This window comes from Strix uralensis, chromosome 39, assembly GCF_047716275.1.
Source record: "Strix uralensis isolate ZFMK-TIS-50842 chromosome 39, bStrUra1, whole genome shotgun sequence".
Taxonomy (NCBI): Eukaryota; Metazoa; Chordata; class Aves; order Strigiformes; family Strigidae; genus Strix; species Strix uralensis.
Window position 1 is genome coordinate 1,755,461 of NC_134010.1, and position 21,831 is coordinate 1,777,291.

General features: G+C 47.5%; 1 protein-coding gene and 1 long non-coding RNA gene across 2 annotated transcripts in view; one reads left to right on the forward strand and one right to left on the reverse strand.

Moving 5' to 3' along the window:
* LOC141937303 (uncharacterized) overlaps positions 1-19,498 on the forward strand; it is a 163,688-nt gene extending 144,190 nt beyond the window's left edge. The window contains exon 3 of the long non-coding RNA XR_012626884.1: positions 19,101-19,498. This is a non-coding gene — a long non-coding RNA (uncharacterized LOC141937303). The remainder of the gene's footprint in view (positions 1-19,100) is intronic.
* LOC141937297 (olfactory receptor 6E1-like) lies at positions 1,682-2,662 on the reverse strand. The gene has a single exon (XM_074854887.1). It carries the CDS (start codon positions 2,660-2,662, stop codon positions 1,682-1,684), a length of 981 nt encoding a protein of 326 aa, XP_074710988.1.
* Positions 19,499-21,831: the final 2,333 nt, after the last annotated feature.

Sequence of the window (21,831 nt, forward strand, 5' to 3'; positions counted from 1 at the left end):
GCTATTTCTCTTCCTTTAGTTTTCTTCAAGTTTTCAAGGTTTGTACAGCTAATTGGAGTCATTTCAATGTGTAGTGAAGGAGGAAGATTTCAAAGGGGATCTAATAAAAATTATTTTTTATTTTAAAGGTAACTTTAATTTTCTTCTCAGATTAGAGAAGAGATGATAGAAGCATTCTGCTGATCCAGAGGGTCTCCTCAGGAGGTCTGGACAGGTAGCAAAAGCAGTCCCTCGAGGTCTGGCACTGTATGGACAACCTTGCTCCTCACTTCCCCCCACCTCACCATTTCTGTCATTGGCCAGCTGGGATTTACATCCCTTTTCCTTACATCAGAATTCTCCACTGATCTCTGCAGCTGGAGGTGACAGCTCCATTGCACCACCCCCCACCTGCTCTCCTTAGAGAACTGGCTGCACACAGGCACAGAAGGATTTCTCCTATTTGCAAGCAAAGAAAAGTGAAACATGATCAAGTTTCATAAAGAATAAAGCACGCTCCTCAACCATAACACCCCAAGCCTGTCAGTGTTTAAGAGGCATTTGGACAATGCCCTTAATAACATGATTAATCCTTTGGTCAGACCTGAAGTGGTCAGGCATTTGGACTAGATGATCATTATAGGTACCTTCCAACGGCACTATTCTATTCTATTCTATTCTATTCTATTCTATTCTATTCTATTCTATTCTATTCTATTCTATTCTATTCTATTCTATTCTATTCTATTCTATTCTATTCTATAATTTATTTCTCTACAGGGTTGATCCCTCCAGCAGCTGGGCTCAGACACTTGCTCTCCTCAGTAGCTGCCCCTGGATATCAGCCTCCCCAGTTGCAGGCACCTGAACATACAAGCCCCTGAGGCCGCAGCCCCATTCCAGATGCTGGTACAGACCACCCCAGTCACACACAGGCTCTTAAGTTCACTCACATCAGTCTCTCAGTTGCTGGCATGTCAGTCTCTCAGTTGCTGGCACTAATGCCACTCAGTCTGTCTAACATCCTGGTCCTGCTCCCATTGCCGCACTCACAGCCCCACGCTCACACGTTCATGCAGAAGAGAGATTCCCTTGCACAGGAAAGAGTTAGAAATTAAGTTTAATGAGAAGAGAGGACACACTGCACTGGTTGGGGTCCTCCCCTAAACATCCTATAATACATCCTGTGCAATCCAAAAATGCTCTTCCCCTGCATCCCACAATGTGTCCTGCACTCCTAGCAACAATCCCCTTACTCCAAATGCTGATCCAGAGCTGCTCTCGGTGGCTAATCTTGATGGGTTTCACACCTAGACAAGGGGGCTGGTGGCTCTCCCAGGGCAGCCCTGGAAGGAGCTGGGACAAGATGTTCATTCCTCAGGAGCATGTAAATTGGGATTCCACCTGCCACTGTGCCTCTGGGCTCTTCCTGGTTTGTGGAAATGGGCTCCTGATGAGCTGGTGGCTCTGCTGTGATGGGCCTGGGAGTAGGTGGGCAGGGTGTTAACTGAGTTACTCCTCCTGAAATTGTTGGTGCTGCCTTTGTGTGTGCAGATGAGATTCTTCTCACATAACCTAATGCAATCGGACAGAACAGAAATCTCTGGAGGCATCTGTATTTGGAGGTTACACACCTATGCTCTGGTATTATTTAACAGATGAGAGCTGATCTCTGGAATTGCTGTCCAGAAATGCACCATGCTTAGGGGAAAAGCTGTGGTGTCACACGGGCAATGGCTTCATTCAGGGCCAGGATCACAGTCTTGTTTCTAAGACTGTAGATGAACGGATTTAAGAATGGGTACAGGACAGTGTTCAGCAAAGCTACAAATCTGCTTGTCTCCAAGGAAATGTCTTCTGAAGGGCGCACGTAGAGAGCAATGCAGCTCCCATATACAATGGCCAAGGTGGTGAGATGGGAAGAACATGTAGCAAAAGCTTTTTTCCTCCCAGAGGCTGCTGGAAGGTGTAGAATACAGAAAAGGATGCCCATGTAAAATGCCAGAGTTAAACATAAGGAAGCCAGTATGACAAATGATACTAAAACAGAGTCTGTTTTCCACAGCAGGCTACTGTCAGAGCAGGACAACTTAAATAAGGGGGAGTTGTCACAAAAGAAATGGTGGATCTTGTTCGAGCCACAGAAAGTCAGCTGGTAGAGGAGGACCAGACGGTAACTCAAGAGTGTGATGCCGATGACCCAAGCAGCAACAAGCTGGATGCAGAGCTGAGGCTTCATGATGGCAGCGTAACGCAAAGGCTGGCAGATAGCAACATAGCGGTCAAAAGACATGACAACAAGGAGAACAAACTCTGTACAGCCCAGGGCAAAATAGAAATAGGATTGGGCAAAGCAGCTGCTTAGAGGGATTGTTCTCCTACCAGAACCCAGGATCACAAACAATTTGATGCTTGTGGAGGACGTAAACCAGATTTCCAGGAAGGACAGATTGCTAATGAAAATGTACATGGGGGTTTGCAGGCGGTGATACACACACACAAGGAAAATGATGGTTGTGTTCCCCATCACTGTTGTCAGGTACATGAGCAGAAGGACCAGAGAGAGAAATAGCTGTAGCCTTTGGTCAAGCGCTGAGAAGCCCTCTAGGATGAACTCAGTAACTGCAGTTTCATTTTCTGGTCCCATGCTGAATTTCAGTTCATCCTGCTGAAATGGGAACATGGCAAAACACAAGGGTGATAATTTCACAGTCTGGAGGAAAAGTTCTATCCTTCCTTTTCTGCTTCTTTCCTTTCTAGCAGTCTCCCTCTATAACACAGACAGAGATAGTCCTGCAAGCATTTCTCACACTCTGATTTTTGTCTTACCTTTCAGGTAAAGTCCTCAGATAATTTGTTGTCTTCTTTCTACCTTTTTCAAACACTCACAAAGGATTCTTTCTCCAGAACAGAAGATTTTAGAGGCTGGTATTTGGTAGAAATACCAAATTCACTCAGACCTATTGCAAATATTTGTCACACCTATGTGCCAAAACTCATCTCTTCTATTGCACAAATGCTAAACCATCAAGTCAAATCAAATCAAATCAAATCAAATCAAATCAAATCTCTGTGTTGAAAGCTCTTCTTTCTACTTCCCAGTACTTGCCTTTTTGGACTAGAATTCCCTGAGAATCAGTTGATTTCAAAATAGGCAATATCAAATATCTCTTCTGTATCCCCTGCTTTCTTCCACAGCTTCTTGCTCTCTCTTTCCTCAGAAAAGGGGGAGGGGGTGGAATAGGTCAGAGTATAATTTATCTTCTTTAGCACTCTAAATAATGACTGAAATTTATTATGGTTCCATGCAGCCTCACCTGACACCCCTCTGCACCGAAATGCAGTTGTTTCCAACCAGTTGCTCATTGCTTTGACTATCAAATGTCCTGACCTAAATGCAAAGCAAGAGAAGAGTGTCTGGAAGAGATTTGCAGCCTTTCTTTTGCATGCCAGTTATAGGTTGGGAGGACCCAGCCTTGAGCGTTTTCTCTTGTCTCCACTGACTATAGAGGGAGCCTTGGGAAAACAAGTCCTCCCAGGCACATGAAGCAAAAGAGATGAAACTCACTGTTCAAGTCTCAAATCACTGATTTAATAAGTTATTATTTTTTTAAATCAAAATACACATGGAAGAGAAGGAAGCACAATAAAAATGTATGCGACAAAGACTAATGGTTTTCCCTTCATGTTGACAATTGTTTTCAGACATAGAAAGGGACAGAGCAGATGATTATTCCAAAAATAGGATGATTCAAAATGGAAGGGGAAGAAGGGGAAGGGAGGAGATGGTGGGTTTTAAGCAGCAAAGTTTCCTCACAGACTGTGTTGTTCCCTCAGACTTTGTCCCAGGGCAGAATTGGTAGCACTTGCACAAGGAGTAAAATGGGAAGTTCAGTACAGGGCAGTGCCCCATGTTTGTACTGACATTTTAGCTTGGGGTTCAGGGTAGTCACAGATCCCAAATGCCCGGCTTGTTCTTTGCCTCCAGTCTGACATAGGGGCACCTCTGCACTGGCTTCACTGGGAAAAATTCCTGAGATTAATCCACTGGCTGTATTTGAGCAAAAGCAGAAGCTCGGTCACCTACAGCAGTATGAGCACAGTGAATCAGAGGCAGCAGTCCCAGTTTCTATTTTGTGGGTCAGCTCAAACACTTAGAGGGTTCTGTCTCCTTACTCTGTTTGGTGACACATAAATTATCTAAAATTATTCTTCTCCTGAATGCAGTTTGTTAGAGGAACCTGCATATCTTCAGACAGCTTACAACCAAGCAGCTTCTCTTCAGGCCCCACATCATCAAACATACAGCTATCACATGCAATAGTGAGTGAAGAAATACAGGATATGCAGGTGACAAAGCCCTTATTGTGGTTTGCCCAGAGCTTGTCCTCAGGATGGTGCATAGGATGTCGGCATAAACCACAGCAGTCAGTGTGAAGGAGCTCAGCAACACAGCAGAGGAGAGAGCAGCGCTCATGTTTCATAGCAGCTGTTGCCCACGTGGGCTGCTGTCAGCAAAGGGATGATGCCACGGAAGAAACAGTCTGCATTTGGCACAGAGTGTCTAATGGCATGTTTGGAAATACTAGGTTTTTAGCTTAAATAAGTAAGTTTTAAATAGAATTGATCACTCAGAGTCAATCGTTTAGCATTAGGACACAGGGGTTAGAGCATAATGTTGTGCGATTTGGCATACTGTTTGTTTTTCATTGCTTACTTAGCATGAGTATCTAGATTTGCTGATGCCTGAGGCTGCAAGCTGTGAACTTTCACCTAGATATGGTAAAATTTTACCTAGTTAAGCAAAAGAAGGCCTCCAGAGCCAGCGCAAACCAGAAGGAGACTACAACCATTGGCAGAAGCTGCAACTCAACAAGATACTAACTGTTAACAGTGTGCCTAGAGACAGAGAAGAAATCCAATGAGGAGTTAGAAGATCTCAGAGCAGCAATCACCATGGGACTGAAAGGTGCATGAAAGGTGCGTGAAGAGTGTGTGAGGGATGGATGCATAGATTGTAAGGGTATAACTGCCCAGGGATTTCTTTGTTCGGGGTCCCTCTCCAGAGGCACCCAGTTCGAGCTGTTGGGTTATTTTCTGGCTGTAGAATCACAGAATCACAGAATCATCTCAGTTGGAAAAGACCTTGAAGTTCCTCCAGTTCAACCATTAACCTCACACTGACCATTCTCAACTCCACCAGATCCCTCAGCGCTGGGTCAACCCGACTCTTCAACCCCTCCAGGGATGGGGACTCCACCCCTGCCCTGGGCAGCCCATTCCAACGCCCAGCAACCCCTTCTGCAAAGAAATACTTCTTAAGAGCCAGTCTAACCCTGCCCTGGCACAGCGTGAGGCCATTCCCTCTTGTCCTGGTGCTCGTTACTTGGTTCAAGAGACTCATCCCCAGTTCTCTGTAACCTCCTTTCAGGTAGTTGTAGAGGGCGATGAGGTCTCCCCTCAGCCTCCTCTTCTCCAGACTAAACCCCCCCCAGTTCCCTCAGCCGCTCCCCATCAGACCTGTGCTCCAGACCTTGCACCAGCTCCGTTGCCCTTCTCTGGACACACTCGAGTCATTCAATGTCGTTTTTGTATTGAGGGGCCCAAAACTGAACCCAGTCTTTGAGGGGCGGCCTCACCAGTGCCGAGTCCAGGGGTAAGATCCCTTCCCTGTCCCTGCTGGCCACACTATTTCTGATACAAGCCAGGATACCATTGGCCTTCTTGGCCACCTGGGCACACCGCTGGCTCATGCTCAGCCAGCTATCAATCAACACCCCTATGTGAATAAATTATTTTTTATAAGATTCGATGTCTGAGAGTCTACTAGGTGAAGAAACCTAGAGTAAAGAAACTTCTTCAACAGTTTGGCACCCCAGATGGAACCCTACACTACAGCCTTTGGATCCTGTCGTCTCCAAACATCCAACTGCCAGAATTGGGTGAGTTCACGTGGGACCTTTGGAGCAGGAGACACTGAAGGGTGAGTGGTAAAATTCCCTGAGCAGACTTTGTGGAAATACTGAAGGGAGTTCCTTGCTAGTGCATGGCCCAATCACCATAAAATGCACAAAATGAAAAAGAGTGAGCGTGGGCCTGATCAGCATAAAATGCACATGGATAAATACGTAAATGGGAAATATACCTGGCACAGAGAAGGGGACGCCCTTGGCCAATGTACTACACAACTGGAAAAGAACTTTTGGTACAGCAAGTCTATCAAAAAGGCACACAGCTACTTTATGCCAAGAAGGCTGACCATTTATAACTAGAGATGGAAACCCAGTAGAACAGTGGCCACCGTGAGGGACCTTTGACCAGCACAGACCTACCTTTCTGCGACATCGCCTAGAGGATAGGTGCCCAGGACAAATGGATTACTGGTATGTTTGGGATGATTGGTCTTGGGAGAAAAAACACCAAAGTTGGAGGTACGGGATGAAAGAGGCATCGCCAAAGGTAACGCTTGCAGTAGTGGAGGTTACTGCCCTGGACGAAGCCACAGATAATGCCCCAATCGCATCCACCCCTCCTTATCCACCTAATGCTCTTTTTCTGTCTTCCAATTCTGCTCTGCTGGCTGCCAGACTCTATCCTATGCTTTCTACTGTCTAATCCTGTTGCCATGCAAATGGAGGTGGCAGGCGAAGCCCCAACCTGTATTGCATGTATTTACTGACCAGCCTGGGAATTTGAGCGACTTGGCTCTATCGGGAAGTAGAAGTACAATGCCAAGACCGAGGGAGGATGCTAAGAAACGTGCTCAACTTTTTTCCAACCTATGCACTGGGCACAAACCCTATTTGGGAGATACCCAGGTGTTACTGAGGTATCATTTTGACCTGATGAGAGAGATAAAATAATGAGTAAGGAAGCTGAATTAGCTGAACAGGTGGGAAGAGACTGAAAGCCCTGGACAGTAAATAATCCAAACTGGGACAATGATAATGCAGGGGATTGAGCTCTTTGTCAGACAGAGAAGAATCCTAATAATTTTGAGGGATGGCTCCAACGAGCACTGTTAAAATACAGAGGAATGAGACCAGGGAATTTTAATGACACATTCACGATTAGTGTTGTTGTTGATCAGGCTGCCTCTGATATACAGAAATATTTTAAAGAGCATATGTCAGGGTAGCAGGGAGAGAATTTTCAAAATATTTTTAGTGTTGCTGCGTTTGTATATGTTTGGCACAAGGAAAGGCAGATTAAACACAGGAAAAAAGCAAAAGAACAAGAGACAGATTTACCAGTGGCAGCTTTAGTGAGGAATTCATGATTGAGAGACAGGTGCCAGGGAGGGAGAAGACTTGATATAGGGCATGAATTAAAACCAGGAAAAAAGCAAAGGGGAATGGGAAGGAATGATGGAATGGAGTGTTGTAGTTGTGAGGAGCTAAGATATATAGCGTGGGAATGTCCACTCCGGCCACAGGGAAGGAAAAGAGAGGGAAACTATCTCTGGGAGGACTGCCCCAGGAAGACTCACAATCACAATGACCCCGAGGAAGGGGACCCTGAGGATCCTGGCAGGAGGCTAGAAGGATTGGAAATTTTTAATATGTGAGTAATTATGTTGGTTTTGTGGGTCTGGCGCGGGTTTTTGACAGAGACACCTGGTGATGAACTGCCCCCCTGCTCTGCTGCAGGGGAGGAGGAAGAGAAATCAGGAGGAAGGCTGTGCCGAGAAAGAAGACAGGCTGGGGGAAAGGCGTTTTTAAGATGTGGTAATACTCCTCACTGTCCCACTCTGTCTGTTAATGTTGTTGTTGTTAGTGTTTGAATTAAATTGATGTTTCTTTTCTTGCCCTAATGAGTCTGTCTTTTGCCCATGGCCATAATGGGTGAGTCATCCCTCCCTGTCCTTAACTGATTCCCAAGCCTCTTGTTGTGTTTTTCTCCTTCCCATTCCTGAGAGGGAAGGCGTGAGTGAAAGGCAGAGCTGGCCAGGGATGTGAAGACTAGCTGTCATGACCTTGAAATAGCGGGGTCCCAGTTCCCAAGAGGAGTGAGGAAGCAGATTAGAAGACTGTAGATGCCAGACATCAGAGGAGAAGCCTCTGGCCTATTCTGGGGAATTTTAGTGATGATCTCACGGTCAGCAGCACTGAAGGGAAGCAGGGCTCAGGACAACTGGCCTTCAAGGAGAGCATCTTCCAAGCTTGGCAGTGGTCTGTATCAAAACTCGGTTGAAACTGAGTTCAAGAGCATCATAACAAGTGTTTACTCCTTAAGAATTAGTTAAAGAAGTAGCAAAGAGAATGTGGGAGCACTGCTACATTTAGTGAGGGTAGGTGGAGAAAGATCTGAGATACTCTATGTCCTCTTCTCCTCAGTCTTCACCAGCAAGGTCTCCCAGGCTTTTGTGCCTCAAGGCAGGACGCTGGATGTCAGTGGTCAGTGGTCAATGAAAACCAAATCAGGGGCTACTTGATCAAACCCAACCCTTACCAGTCCACAGGACCAGAGGGCCTGCATCCCAGGGTGCGGAGAGAGCAAGATGATGTCACAGTGAGGCCACTCTCCACCATCTTTGAAAGGTTATGGAGACTGGGGACACTAACTGGAGATTACTGAGATCACATAATCTGTAATCAGAAAATATAAGGAAAATGGAAAAAGAATAAATTCTTTCCTACTGATATTGAGTATTGAAACTTTTCACATTGACTATACTCCTGAAACCTCTCAAATTAGCCACGTAAGATGTGAGGAATTAAGGAAAGCTATGCCCAGAGACCTGACTTGTCAGGGTGTTTTGCATGTTAATGATCCCTCTGGTGCCAAGTTCTTGAACTGCAGATCATGAAAGAATATTAAACAAACCTCTGGAGAACTAGAAGTCAGCAGCAAACCTTCATGTCTCTGAGGGTATTATCGTGCCCTGCTGAGGGCCACCAGTGAAGAGATTATGGAGGGAACACCAGAGAAGGTGACCATCTCTGGGGGCTGGGGAAGAAGGAAATCAGAGGTGATGGAACCAGGCAGAAAAATGAATGTGGAGGTGGCTGTGAAAGAATCATAGAATAGAATCACAGAATAGTTTGGGTTGGAAGAGACCATTAAAAGTTATCAAGTCCAACCCCCTGCAATGAGCAGGGACATCTGCAACTAGATCAGGTTGCTCAAAGCCTCCTCCAAACTGACCTTGAATGTTTCCAGGGATGGGGCATCTACAACCTCTGTGGACAGCCTGTTCCAGTGTTTCACCACCCTCATTATAGAAATGTTCTCCCTTATATCTATCTGTGAAACAGTCTCCCTCCATCTTTCTTTTAAGCCCCCTCTAAGTACTGAAAGGCAGCAATAAGGTCTTCCTGAAGCCTTCTCTTCTCCAGGCTGAACAATCCCTCTGAGCATTTTTCTGGCCTCCTCTGGACCCTGTCCAGCAGGTTGATGTCTCTCCTGTGCTGAGGACCCCAGAGCTGGACGCAGTACTCCGGGGGGGTCTCAGCAGAGCAGAGTAGAGGGGCACCATCCCCTCTGTTGGCCACGCTTCTCTTGATGCAGCCCAAGATACTGTTGGCTTTCTGGTCTGTGAGTGCACATTGTCAGCTCATGTTCAACTTTTCTTCCACCAGTACCCCCAAGTCCTTCTCCGCAGGGCCGCTCTCAATCCCTTTATCCTTCAGCCTGTACTGATACCGGGGGCTGCCTTGACCCAGGTGCAGGACCTTGTACGTGGCCTTCTTGAATTTCACAAGATTCACGTGGGACCACTTCTTGAGCTTGTCCAGGTCCCTCTGGATGGCATCCCATCCCTTGGGAGTGTCAACTGCACCACTCAGCTTGGTGTCATCTGCAAACATGCTGAGGGTGCACTTGATCCCACTGTCTATGTCATTGATGATGATATTAAGCAGTACTGGTCCCAGCATGAACCCCAACTAGTCCATCAAATCCAGATGTCTCCAATTTAGAGAGAGGGATGTTGTGGGGGATCATGTCAAAGCCTTACAGAAACCCAACTAGATGACAACCATAACTCTTCCCTTGTCTACTGATGCGGTCACTCCATCCTAGAAGGCCACAAGGGTGGTCAGGCAAGTCTTGTCTTTGGTGAACTCACAGTGGCTGTCTCGAATCACCTTGCCTTAGCAAAGATTCTCAGAGGATCTGTTCCATGATCGTCCCTGGCACGGAGGGGAGGCTGTGGTTCCCTTTTTCTAGGCACCAGGGACTTCCCCTGACTGCCATGACTTTTCAAATATCCTGGAGAGTGGCTTGGCAATGACATCAGCCAACTCCCTCGGGACTCTGGAATGCATCTCAACAGGTCCTACAGACTTAAGTATATTCAGGCTCCTCAGGTGGTCATGAACCTGATCTTCTCTTACAGTGGGAGGGACTTTGCTCCCCCAGTCCTTGCCTTGCTGTCCATCAACTTGAGAGGTGTAGGAGGAGACATTGCCAGTGAGGACTGAGGCAAAAAAGTTGTTGAGTGACTCAGCCTTCTCCTCATCTGTTCTTACCAGTTACCCAGTTTTTTTCATGGGGGGGGGGGGGGGGGTGGGGGGTGGGGGGTGTACACAGTTTTTGACCTTCCTTTTCTGGCTGACGTACCTGTAGAAGCCCTTCTTATTCTTTACATCCCTTGCCAAATTCAGCTCCAGACGCACCTTGGCCTTCCTGACCTCATCCCTACACAACCGGGCAATGTCCCTCTACTCGTCCCAGGGCACTTGTCCAAGTTCTCAATCAGAACACTGGCTTTCCTCATTGGTCTCCAATGGTGCTTAATTTTTATTATTAATGCCATCACCCACCCATCCGGAAGTTGCATTTAGTCAGCCTTGCTCCTCCTGTCCTGTGGGACACATCATATAGATCTAAGACATCATAACAACCTTTCACAGAATCATAGAGCTGGTGGCCCAGGAACATGTGCAGGTGACATGCATGTAGTTGTTCCTCCCCAGGGACAGGACATGGCACTTCTCCTTGTGGAACATCATGAGGTTCCTGTCAGCCCATTTCTTCAGTCTGTTGAGGTCCCTCTGGATGGCAACAAAACCGTCTGGTGTATCAGCCACTTCTCCCAGTTTGGTGTCACCAGCAAACCTGCCCCATCATCCAGATCACACGTGAAGTTTCTGACCAGGATCGGACTCAGTGTTTTCCCCTGGGGTATACCACGAGTAACTGGCCTCCAACTATATTTTGTTTCACTTGGGCCCAGCGGTGTAGCCAGTTTTCAACCCACCTCACTCCCTGCTCATCCAGCCTTGATTTCTCTATGACGATGTTATGGCAGACACTGTCAAAAGCCTTTTGGAAGCCCAGAGAGACAATATCCACTGCCCTCCCCTCATCTACCAAGCCGTCATTTCATCATAGAAGTTTATGAGCTCAGTCAAGCATGACTTCCCCTTGGTGACTCCATGTTGACTACACCTGATGATTTTCTTTCTGTTCATGTGCCTGGCAATGGTTTCCTGGATTAGCTGCTCCATCATGTCCAGGGGTCAAGATGAGGCTGACCGGCCTGTAGTTCCAAGTTTGGCTGTGTCATTGGTGCCTACTTGGAAGAGCAGCAGGGATTAACAGTGCAAGGCCTGGAATAGCTTCAGCAGCCTCTCAGCAATGCACCTGTTGATCAAGGACAGCAGAAGGAGGTTTTAAGAAACTACTAGATGTTGCCAGTAGTTTTCTGGGAGACAAGAAATCCTGTGGCTCTCCTTTTCCAACACCCGCAGCTTCCTCAGTGGTTCCCAGGATTTCCACAACAATCCTAGACAAAGCCACCAGAAAACATTCTCAGGATACTCTTGGAAAAAGCAATGCGGTGTGTTAAGGGAATTCAGTATTCATCCTGATGTGAGCAGGAGGTTGGTCTAGAGACTTCCCAAGGTCCCTTCCATCCTGAATAGGTTGGTGTTCTCTCACTATCTCACAGGATAGTGACTGTGATTCTTAGAGTCATGAATTCCTCCTCTGTGTGTGGGTTAGCAGCAAGCATAGCACCCCAGCACCAGCCTCTCCTAGTAGTCTGATGGTGTCTCTTGGGCCTGAAACATTTGGAGTTCCATGTTTAATGGTGGATGGCACCTTGTTGAGATCAGGCCCTCCTCACAGCCTGCAACACCTCTGCACGACACCATGATGATGAGTGAGAGTGACACACAGAAAGCCATGGCAGGAGGCTGAGGCTATTCTCACAACCCTGAAGTCCTTTGCAGATCCAATGGAAGCCAGCAGGATTGGAAGAGTCTTAAGCATCTCAGGCATTCCAAGTCAACCTTGTTACTATGGGAGGCTGAGCTGGATTTTTTCAGTCAAAAGAAAAGAAGGCTGTGGGGAGATGGTAGAACAACGTTCCCACACCTTCCAGGAGGTAACCAGAAGAGTCAGGCTCTTCACTGTGGTGCACAATGGGAGGATGAGGGCCAATGAGCAAGGAGAAGGCTTCCCAGAGAGCTGGTGCCACCTCCAACTTTGGAGGTTTTCAGGCCAAAAAAGAATAAAGTCCTATGCAAGCTGGTGCAACCTGATAGCTGACCCTGCTGTGAGCAGAAGGTTGGACTAGAGACCTCCTGAGGTCACTTCAAGCCTCACAGATGCTGTGTTTCCATCTACTGATACCAACCTTGGCTTGCAATTTCATTTCAGAGAATCAGTCACAGAATCACAGAATCACAGACTCATCTAGGTTGGAAAAGACCTTGAAGATCATCTAGTCCAACCATTAACCTAGCACTGACAGTTCCCAACTACATCATATCCCTCAGCGCTATGTCAACTCGACTCTTGAACACCTCCAGGGATGGGGACTCCACCACCTCCCTGGGCAGCCCATTCCAATGCCTAACAACCCGTTCTGTAAAGAAATGCTTCCTAATATCTAGTCTAAACCTTCCCTGGCACAACTTGAGGACATTAACTCTTGTCCTATCACTTATTACTTGGTTCAAGAGACTCATCCCCAGTTCTCTGCAACCTCCTTTCAGGTAGCTGTAGAGGGCGATGAGGTCTCCCCTCAGCCTCCTCTTCTCCAGACTAAACAACCACACGTGCCTCAGACGCTCCTTGTACGACATGCGCTCCAGACCCTGCACCAGCTTCGTTGCCCTTCTTTGAACACACTCGAGTCATTCAATGTCGTTTTTGTAGTGAGGGGCCCAAAACTGAACACAGTAACCGAGGTGCGGCCTCACCACTGCCAAGTACAGGGGCAAGATCCCTTCCCTGTCCCTGCTGGCCACGCTAGTGCTGATACAAGCCAGGATACCATTGGCCTTCTTGGCCACCTGGGCACACTGTTGGCTCATGTTCAGCCGGCTGTCAATCAACACCCCCAGGTCCCTCTCTGACTGGCAGCTCTCCAGCCACTCCTCCCCAAGCCTGTAGCGCTGCTGGGGGTTGTTGTGACCAAAGTGCAGCACCCGCCATTTGGCCTTATTGAAACTCATACATTTGGCCTTAGCCCACCGCTCCAGCCTGTCCAGGTCTCTCTGCAGAGTCTCCCTACCCTCGAGCAGATCAACACTCCCACCCAACTTGGTGTCATCTGCAAACTTACTGAGGGTGCACTCGATCCCCTCATCTAGATCATCAATAAAGATGTGAAACAAGAGTGGCCCCAAAACCGAGCCCTTGCGGACACCACTCGTGACCGGCCGCCAACCAGATTTAACTCCGTTCACCACAACTCTTTGGGCCCGGCCATCCAGCCAGTTTTTTACCCAGCAAAGCATGTGACTATCCAATCCACGAGCAGCCAGTTTCACCAGGAGAATGCTGTGGGAAATGGTGTCAAAGGCCTTACTAAAGTCAAGGTAGACAACAGCCACAGCCTTTCCCTTGTCCAATAAGCGGGTCACCCTGTCGTAGCAGGAGATCAGGTTTGTCAAGCAAGACCTGCCTTTCATAAACCCATGCTGAATGGGCCTGATCATCTGGTTGTCCCGCATGTGTTGTGTGATGGTACTCAGGATGAGCTGCTCCATCAGTTTCCTGGGCACCGAAGTCAAGCTGACAGGCCTGTAATTTCCCAGATCATCCTTCCGACCCTTCTTATAGATGGGCGTCACATTGGCCAGTTTCCAATCTGTCGGGACCTTCCCAGTCCACCAAGACTGCTGGTAGATGATGGAAAGTGGCTTGGTGAGCGCCCCAGCCAGCTCCTTCAGCACCCTCGGGTGTAGCCCGTCTGGTCCCTTAGACTTGTGTGTGTCTATCTGATGCAGTAGGTCACTGACTATCTCCTCCTGGATTGCGGGGGGGTCGTTCTCCCAGTCTCTGTCTTCTGGCTGAGGAGGCTGGATTCCCTCAATACAACTAGTCTTGTTATTAAAGACTGAGGCAAAGAAGGCATTAAGCACCTCAGCCTTTTCCTAATCACTTGTTACCATGTTTCCTCCTGCGTCTAGTAGGGGATGGAGGCTCTCACTGGACTTTCTTTTGCTGCTCACATACTTACAGAAAAATTTCATCTTGTCCTTGATTGCTGAAGCCAGATTAATTTCCAGCTGGACTTTAGACCTCCTGATTTCCACGCTGCATAACCTCACCGCATTTTGTAATCACTGTGATACACTAGCCCCTTCTTCCAAAAGCGGTAAACTCTCCTTTTCTCCCTGCATAGTCGAAGGTGGATTGTGGATGGTTGGGTTGAGGATGGTGGATGGTGGATTGTGGAATGGTTGATGGTGGGAAGTTGGATGGTGGATGGTGGATGGTAGGAAGGTGGATGGTGGATTGTGTGATAGTGAATGTTGGATGTTGGGTGTTAGACTGTGCGATGGTGAATGGTGGATGTTGGGAAGGTGGATGGTGGAAAGTGGGATCGTGGAAGGTGTATGGTGGATGCTGTGTTGCGGGATGGTGCATGGTGGATGCTGGATGGTGGGAAGGAGGATGGTGGATGCTGGATGGTGGATTGTGGGATGGTGGATTGTGGGATGGTGTATGATGTATGGTGGGAAGGTGTTTGGTGGATTGTGGGATGGTGGATGTTGGGAAGCTGGATGGTGGATGGTTGATTGTGGGATGGTTGATGGTGGGAAGGTAGATGGTGGATGGTAGATGTTGGATTGTGGGATGGTTGATGGTGGATTATGGATGGTGGATGGTGGGAAGGTGGATTATGGATGGTGGATTGTGGGATCGTAGATGGTGGATATTGGAATGTGGGATGGTGGATTTTGGAAGGTGGGAAGGTGGATGGTGGATTGATGGTGAATGTTGGGTGGTGGATGGTAGACTCTGGGATGGTGGGGGGTTGATGGGTGATGGTGGATGGTGGGAAGGTGCATGGTGTATTGTGGGATGGTGGATGTTGAGAAAGTGGATGGTGGATGGTGGGATGGTGGATGGTGTATGGTTGGAAGACGGATGGTGCATGGTGGATGTTGTATTGTGGGATGGTGGATTGTGGAATGGTGAATTGTGGATGGTTGATTTTTGGAAGGTAGATTGTGGGCTGGTGGATGGTGCATGGTGGATGGTTGATGGTGGATGGTGGGAAGGTCGATGGTCAATTGTGGATGGTGGATGGGTGGGTTGAGGATGGTGGATGGTGGATGGTGGGATGGTGGAAGGTGTATGGATGCAGAATGGTGGATTGTGGATGCTGGGACGGGTGATGATGGATGGTGGATGGTGGACTGTGGGATGGTGGATTGTGACAATTTGGATGGTAGATGGTGAATTGTCAGATGGTGGATGGTTGGAAGGGAGATGGTGGATGGTGGAGGGTGAATTGTGGGATGGTGGACGTTGGATATTGGATTGTGGGATGATGGATGGTGGATGGTTGGAAGGTGGATAGTGGACGGTGGGATAGTGGAGGGTGGGAAGTTGGGTGGTGGATGGTTCGAAGGAGGATAGTGGATGGTGGATTGTGGGATGGTGGATGGTGGATGGTGGGAAGGAGAATGGTGGATGGTGGGAAGCTGGATGGTGGATAGTGGATTGTGGATTGTGGGATGATGGATGGTGGATGGTGTGAAGGTGGTTGATGGATGGTGGATTGTGGGAAGGTGGATGTTGGATGGTGGAGTGTGGATTGTGGATGGTGGATGGTAGATTGTGGGATGGTAGATGGTGCATGGTGGATTCTGGATGGTGGATGGTGGATTGTTGATGGTGGATGTTGGGGAGGTGGATGGTGGATTGTAAATGGTGGGTGGTTGGATTGAGGATGGTGTATGGTGGATGGTGGGATGGTGGGTGGCAGATAGTGGATTGGGGATTGTGGGATGGTGGATGGTGGGAAGGCTGAAGATGGATGGTGGATGGTGGACTGTGGGATGATGGATGGTGGATGGTGGGAAGGTGGATGGTGGAATGTTGGAAGGAAGATGGTGGATGGCGGAGGGTGGATTGTGGGATGGTGGATGGTGGATGTTTGGAAGGTAGATGGTGGATTGTGGATGGTGGGAAGGTGGATGGTGGATAGTGTATAGTGGATTGTGGGACAGTGGAGGTTGTATGGGGGATGATGGATGGTTGGAAGGAGGATGGTGGATGGTGGATTGTGGGATGATGGATATTGGATGGTGGATGGTGGATGGTGGGAAGCTGGATGGTGGATGCTGGATTGTGGGATGGTGGATTGTATGAAGGTAGTTGGTGGATGGTCAATTGTGAATTGTGGGAAGGAGGATGGTGGATGCTGGATGGTGCATTGTGGGATGATGGATGGAGGATGGTGGGAAGCTGAATGGTGGAATGTAAATTGTGGAATGGTGGATGGTATGAAGTTGGATGGTGGATGGTGAATTGTGGGAAGGTGGATGGCAGATGGTGGATGGTGGATGGTGAGAAGCTGGATGGTGCGTGGTGGATGGTGGATTGTGGTATGCTGGATGGTGGATGGTGGATGGTAGATGGTGCATTTTGTGATGTTGTATGGTTGATAGTGGATGGTGGACAGTGAATGGTGGGAAGGTGGATGGTGGGTTGCGGGATGGTGGATGGTGTATGTTGGGAAGATGGATGGTGCATGGTAGATTTATTGCGGGATGGGTGGAAGGAGGACGGTGGATGGTGGACTGTGGTATGGTGGGTGGTGGATGGTGGAGAGTGAGAAGGTGGATGATGGATGGTGGATGGTGGATTGTGGGATGGTTGATGGTAGGAAGATGCATGGTGGATTGTGGATTGCGGATGGTAGATGGTAGATTGTGGGATGGTGTATGGTGTTGTTAGATAGTGGATGGTTGATGGTGGTGCATGGTGGATGGTGGATGGTGGGTGGTGGGGAATTTCATAGTCAATGGTGGATTGTGTGATGGTGGAGGGTGGATGGTAGATGGTGGCATGGTGGTGCATTGTGTGATGCTGAATGGTGGATGGTGGATTGTGGGATGGTGGATGGTGGGAAGTTGGGTAGTGGATGGTGGATTGTGGGATGGTTGATGGTGGGAAGGTGCATGGTGGATGGTTGATCGTGGATGGTGCATTGTGGATGGTGGATGATGGATAGTTGATGGTGGATGGTTGGATTGAGGATTGTGTATAGTGGATGGTGGGATGGTGGATGGAGGATTGTGGAATGGTGGATTGTGGATGCTGGGAAGGTTTATGATGGATGGTGGATGGTAGACTGTGGGATAGTGCATGGTGGATGGTTGATTGTGAGAATGTGGATGGTAGATGGTGAATTGTGAGATGGTGGATGGTGGATGGTGGGAAGGTGAATGGTTGGAATGGATGTGGTGGATGGGGGAGGGTGGATTGTGGGATGGTGGATTTTGGATTGTGGGATGGTGGATGGTGGATGGTTGATGATGCATTGTGTGATGCTGGATGGTGGATGGTGGTTGCGGGAGGATATTGGACTTGCACAACTCTATGAGAGTTATATCAAGAAAAGCCGTTTATTTTTCCAGTAGTACATACTTATGCTCTCGCCAAAGCTCTTACTTCATAATTATCAAATCAGCAATTAGACAGTTATCAACCTTTTCTCCTATCAGCATAACACCACTCTAACACACACTGTGCAGACCAATCACCCTCTCGTTCACGCGCTGTTCACGCGGCAGTAACTTCTCACAGGTCAGTACTTTTCCAAGTTCAGTGTTGCAGCTGTCCGTTGTTTTTCCCTGCCCCCTTGGCGCTACTCAGCAGTCTCTTATCTCTCTCCCAAGGCCTGTTTCTCATCAAAGCCTAGCTGTTGATTCAGAGGCTGTGCAGGGCTGACAGGCCGATGCCTCCCACATCTCCCCCTTCTTTGTTTTATAGCTGCACTTGCAAGACTTGTTTCAGAGCTTTATCAATTAAGGTTTAGACAAGCTTCAAAAACCACAGTATACCTAAAGCAATTCTACAAAAGGCTAAAAATAATACAGCAGTTACAGTTACTAGTTGAAAAGAGTAGGATAGTCTTTTTCACCATCACATTTCCAGGTCACTGGGATACATAGGGTTGACTGAGGACCACAGCTGATTTCATTTACCCGGCATGTTCTCATATGGCACAGTTCAGCACTCTTGTCAGACCCATGCTCGCAGTCCGGATCCCCATCACACTGCCATCTGTTAGGCACACACTGACCACTGATGCACACAAAATCAGATTCAGCACACGTCTTCTTCACACAAGCACTCTCATCACTGCCATAAAGCATATGACTGTTACAAAATAAGGAAAATACAGAATAGCACACTTACTTAAAGGGGTACTAATATTCAGATCTGCAATTGTTGGGGAACCCTGGATGCAGCGAGAATTTAGAGTGCCCGTCCTCACAAACCGGAAATCCTACGCGATGTGTCCATCCGTAGGTGAGGCATCCAACATCGCTGCAAGCAGGTCCAGCCTCATATATCTAAATCAGCAGGCCAAAATAACTGGCAATTTCCTTTGAGCAGAAACATCTGATCTCACCCTCCTGTTGGGTTCCACCCAGAGCCTGCCCACCACTCAGGGGGGGAAACCAAGGGAGTTTCTAATAAGGTTAAACACTTGAGTTCTTAATTCTCAATATTGCTAAACAAAGGAAGTTGAATACACACATTCTTATAGCATTTCATCCTTATTAATAACTACATTTCGTCTAAGCTACATCTTTCACTAGTGACTAGTAAGCCTATATATTTCATCAAGGAGTTGCAATTACTGTTAGCGTTTCCTCTTAAAAGAGTTGGCAACTGTAGTGTGATTAAGGACAGAGATAGTGTATTTTGTCCCGTTGCAGCAGCAAGCATTACCCATACATTCTGCTTAAATGATCAGTCGAAGAGACCGCAAACTGTTGGCACAGGGGCATCCACAGCACCCACAGCTGGCTCCTGAGTGTCCACCAAAATCTGCCTCTCACGCCTCAGGTGTGGTTGCACACATTCTGCCGGTAACCACTGGGGACCGTGACCTGAGGAGACACAAGCATAACCTCTTCCCCAGGTTATTAAAGGATATGGTCCTTCCCAGTTACCACTTTCCAGGTTTTTTGCTAACACTTGAGCCTTGCCCTGGACTTCTTGTTGATCTGGTATCTGCGATGAGAAGTGACGCAATATTGGTGGCACCTGTGAGGCAGGGGAAATGTTTAAAAAGTTCATGACATATAATGCCTTATTTAGCCTTTTCGTGAGGTGTAGATTGAAACCCTCGATCTCCCCCATTTTGTTGTTGCAATAGACACTTTAACGTGCCATGCGTACGCTCCACAATGGCCTGTCCGGTCGGTGAGTGGGGAATGCCAGTCAGATGCTTGACTCCCCACTGTATGGCAGGATGCAAACACTGCTCCAGAAAAGGTATCAACAGACACATGTACATATTTTAACAATCCAAATGCAGCAAAGTGAGTGACCGTCAGATTGCCATAATTTTGAGGAGGTGAGTCCCCGAGGGTTGACACTACTAGCAGTTGAAGAGAGGGATTCCTTCTGGCACTCAGGGCAAGTCACGATGATGTCTTTAGCCTGACTCCCTGATAAAGAAAACTGGTTTTGTATTGCCCTGGCATTTTGGTGGAAAAATGCATGTGAAAGCTGAGCTTGCTCGAAGACATTTGTATTAGCCATGTAACATGTGCATGGTAACCGGAACAATGATACACACAGGTTCCTGACCAGCAAGTAATAGTAGGCGCTGCCTACCTTTCATGATCAGTTTGGCAAAACTTTCTGGACGAGTAGTGACCGTCTTGTGCGTTTGGTGTGACAAAAAAGAATCCATTCAGTAATAACAAGGGGGTCACTAAGTGTTTCATCCCATTGAAACACAGAGCATAGGGCTGCCTTGGAGGGTTAAATAATACCAGTTGATACGGATGGCCGGGTGCACATCGCGATGCTTGTGTTTCTGAGATGGCGTTAGCCGCACAGTGGAGCTCTTGTTTTGCTTTCTCTGTAAGTACTCTGGTGATGTCAATGAAGGATCTCCTCACAAAATATCAAACAAGCTGTGCAGATCATCATTAATTAGGCCATATCCAGTTTATGGCTCACAACAGTTTCTGCCAATCATTTAAAGTCTTAACATCAGTTTTAAGCTTAACTTGTTGCAGGACAATGGTCTGTTCACAAATTCTCCACCCCAGGTACTGCCACTGTGATGATCTCTGTACATTTTCGGGTGCTATTTGTCACCCCATTTGAGAGACTGAGTCTTTGGTTAAAGCAAGAGCCTTTTCTATGATCTCCTGTGTTTCTGCTGCTATGAGGATGTCATCCATATAATGATATATAACAGCCTGGGGGACCTGCATTCTAACAGGGCTCAAAGCCTTTGCAACAAACCACTGACACATCATGGGACTTTTTTATGCCTTATGGTAAAACAACCCAGTGGTACCGTCTTGCAGGTTCACTAACATTAATACTGGGAACAAAAAAGACAAATTTAGGTGCATCATCCGGATACAAAGGAATGGTAAAAAAATCAATCCTTTAGATCAATTACTACAAGATGCCAGTTTCAGGGAATCATTGATGGGGAGGGCATTCCTGGCTGTAACGTACCCATATCCTCCATGGCATCATTAATGTGTCGGAGATCATGTAAAAGTCACCATCTACCACTTTTCCTTGGAACACCGGGGAGTTCCAAGGACTGGTGGTAGGTACAAGATGTCCTGTACTTAACTGTTCCTGAACTAAATCATTAAGGTGGCGCAACTTTTCCATTGGCAAGGGCCACTGACCCACCCACACAGGTGATTCTGTTTTCCATGAAGTTTCAGGGTGGGTTGTGTTGCAGTGGCAATTAAGACAAATTTGATCCAATTTGAGTTCCCCATCGAGCCATACAGTCATGACCCCATGATGTAGTAGGGGTTTCCAATATAAATGGATGAATATTTGCTACCCAGTTTTCTGGGCCCCTTACATGAATGAGATCTTTGCTTTGAAATGTTACAGCATGACCACCAACCCCAAAAAGCACTCGAGTTACCCAAGCTAACAGCCAATCTGCTCGCAGATATTACGGTCACATCCACACCAGTATCTAAAATGCCTGTCAGTTCCACAGATTCTTCTGCTTTAGTGAGGGTATATTTTACCAGAGGTCGACTTTGTCTCAGTGTCTGAGCTCAAAATACATGAGGAGTATGTGCTGATCCAAATCCTGAGTCACCCCAGCTTCTCGGCATACTACTAGGGGGAGCCGCAGCAAAATAAGCAAGCTGAGTAATTTTTGGCCCTTTTGTTACTGAATATGGGGGTACAGGGGTCCAGGCCATAATTCTGATTTCCCCTTCATAACTGGCATCTACGACCTCTGGTAAAATGAGCAACCCCTGTAAGGTTGTAGATGATCTACTGACAATATCCCCCTCAGGCAGATGGTACAAGGGTGCACTCTCCCCGCAGAGTATGCACCTAAATTCAAGACAACAGTTAACACAGAATTACTGCCTCCTGCTAGAGGAGATATTTCACCTATGACACTTAAAA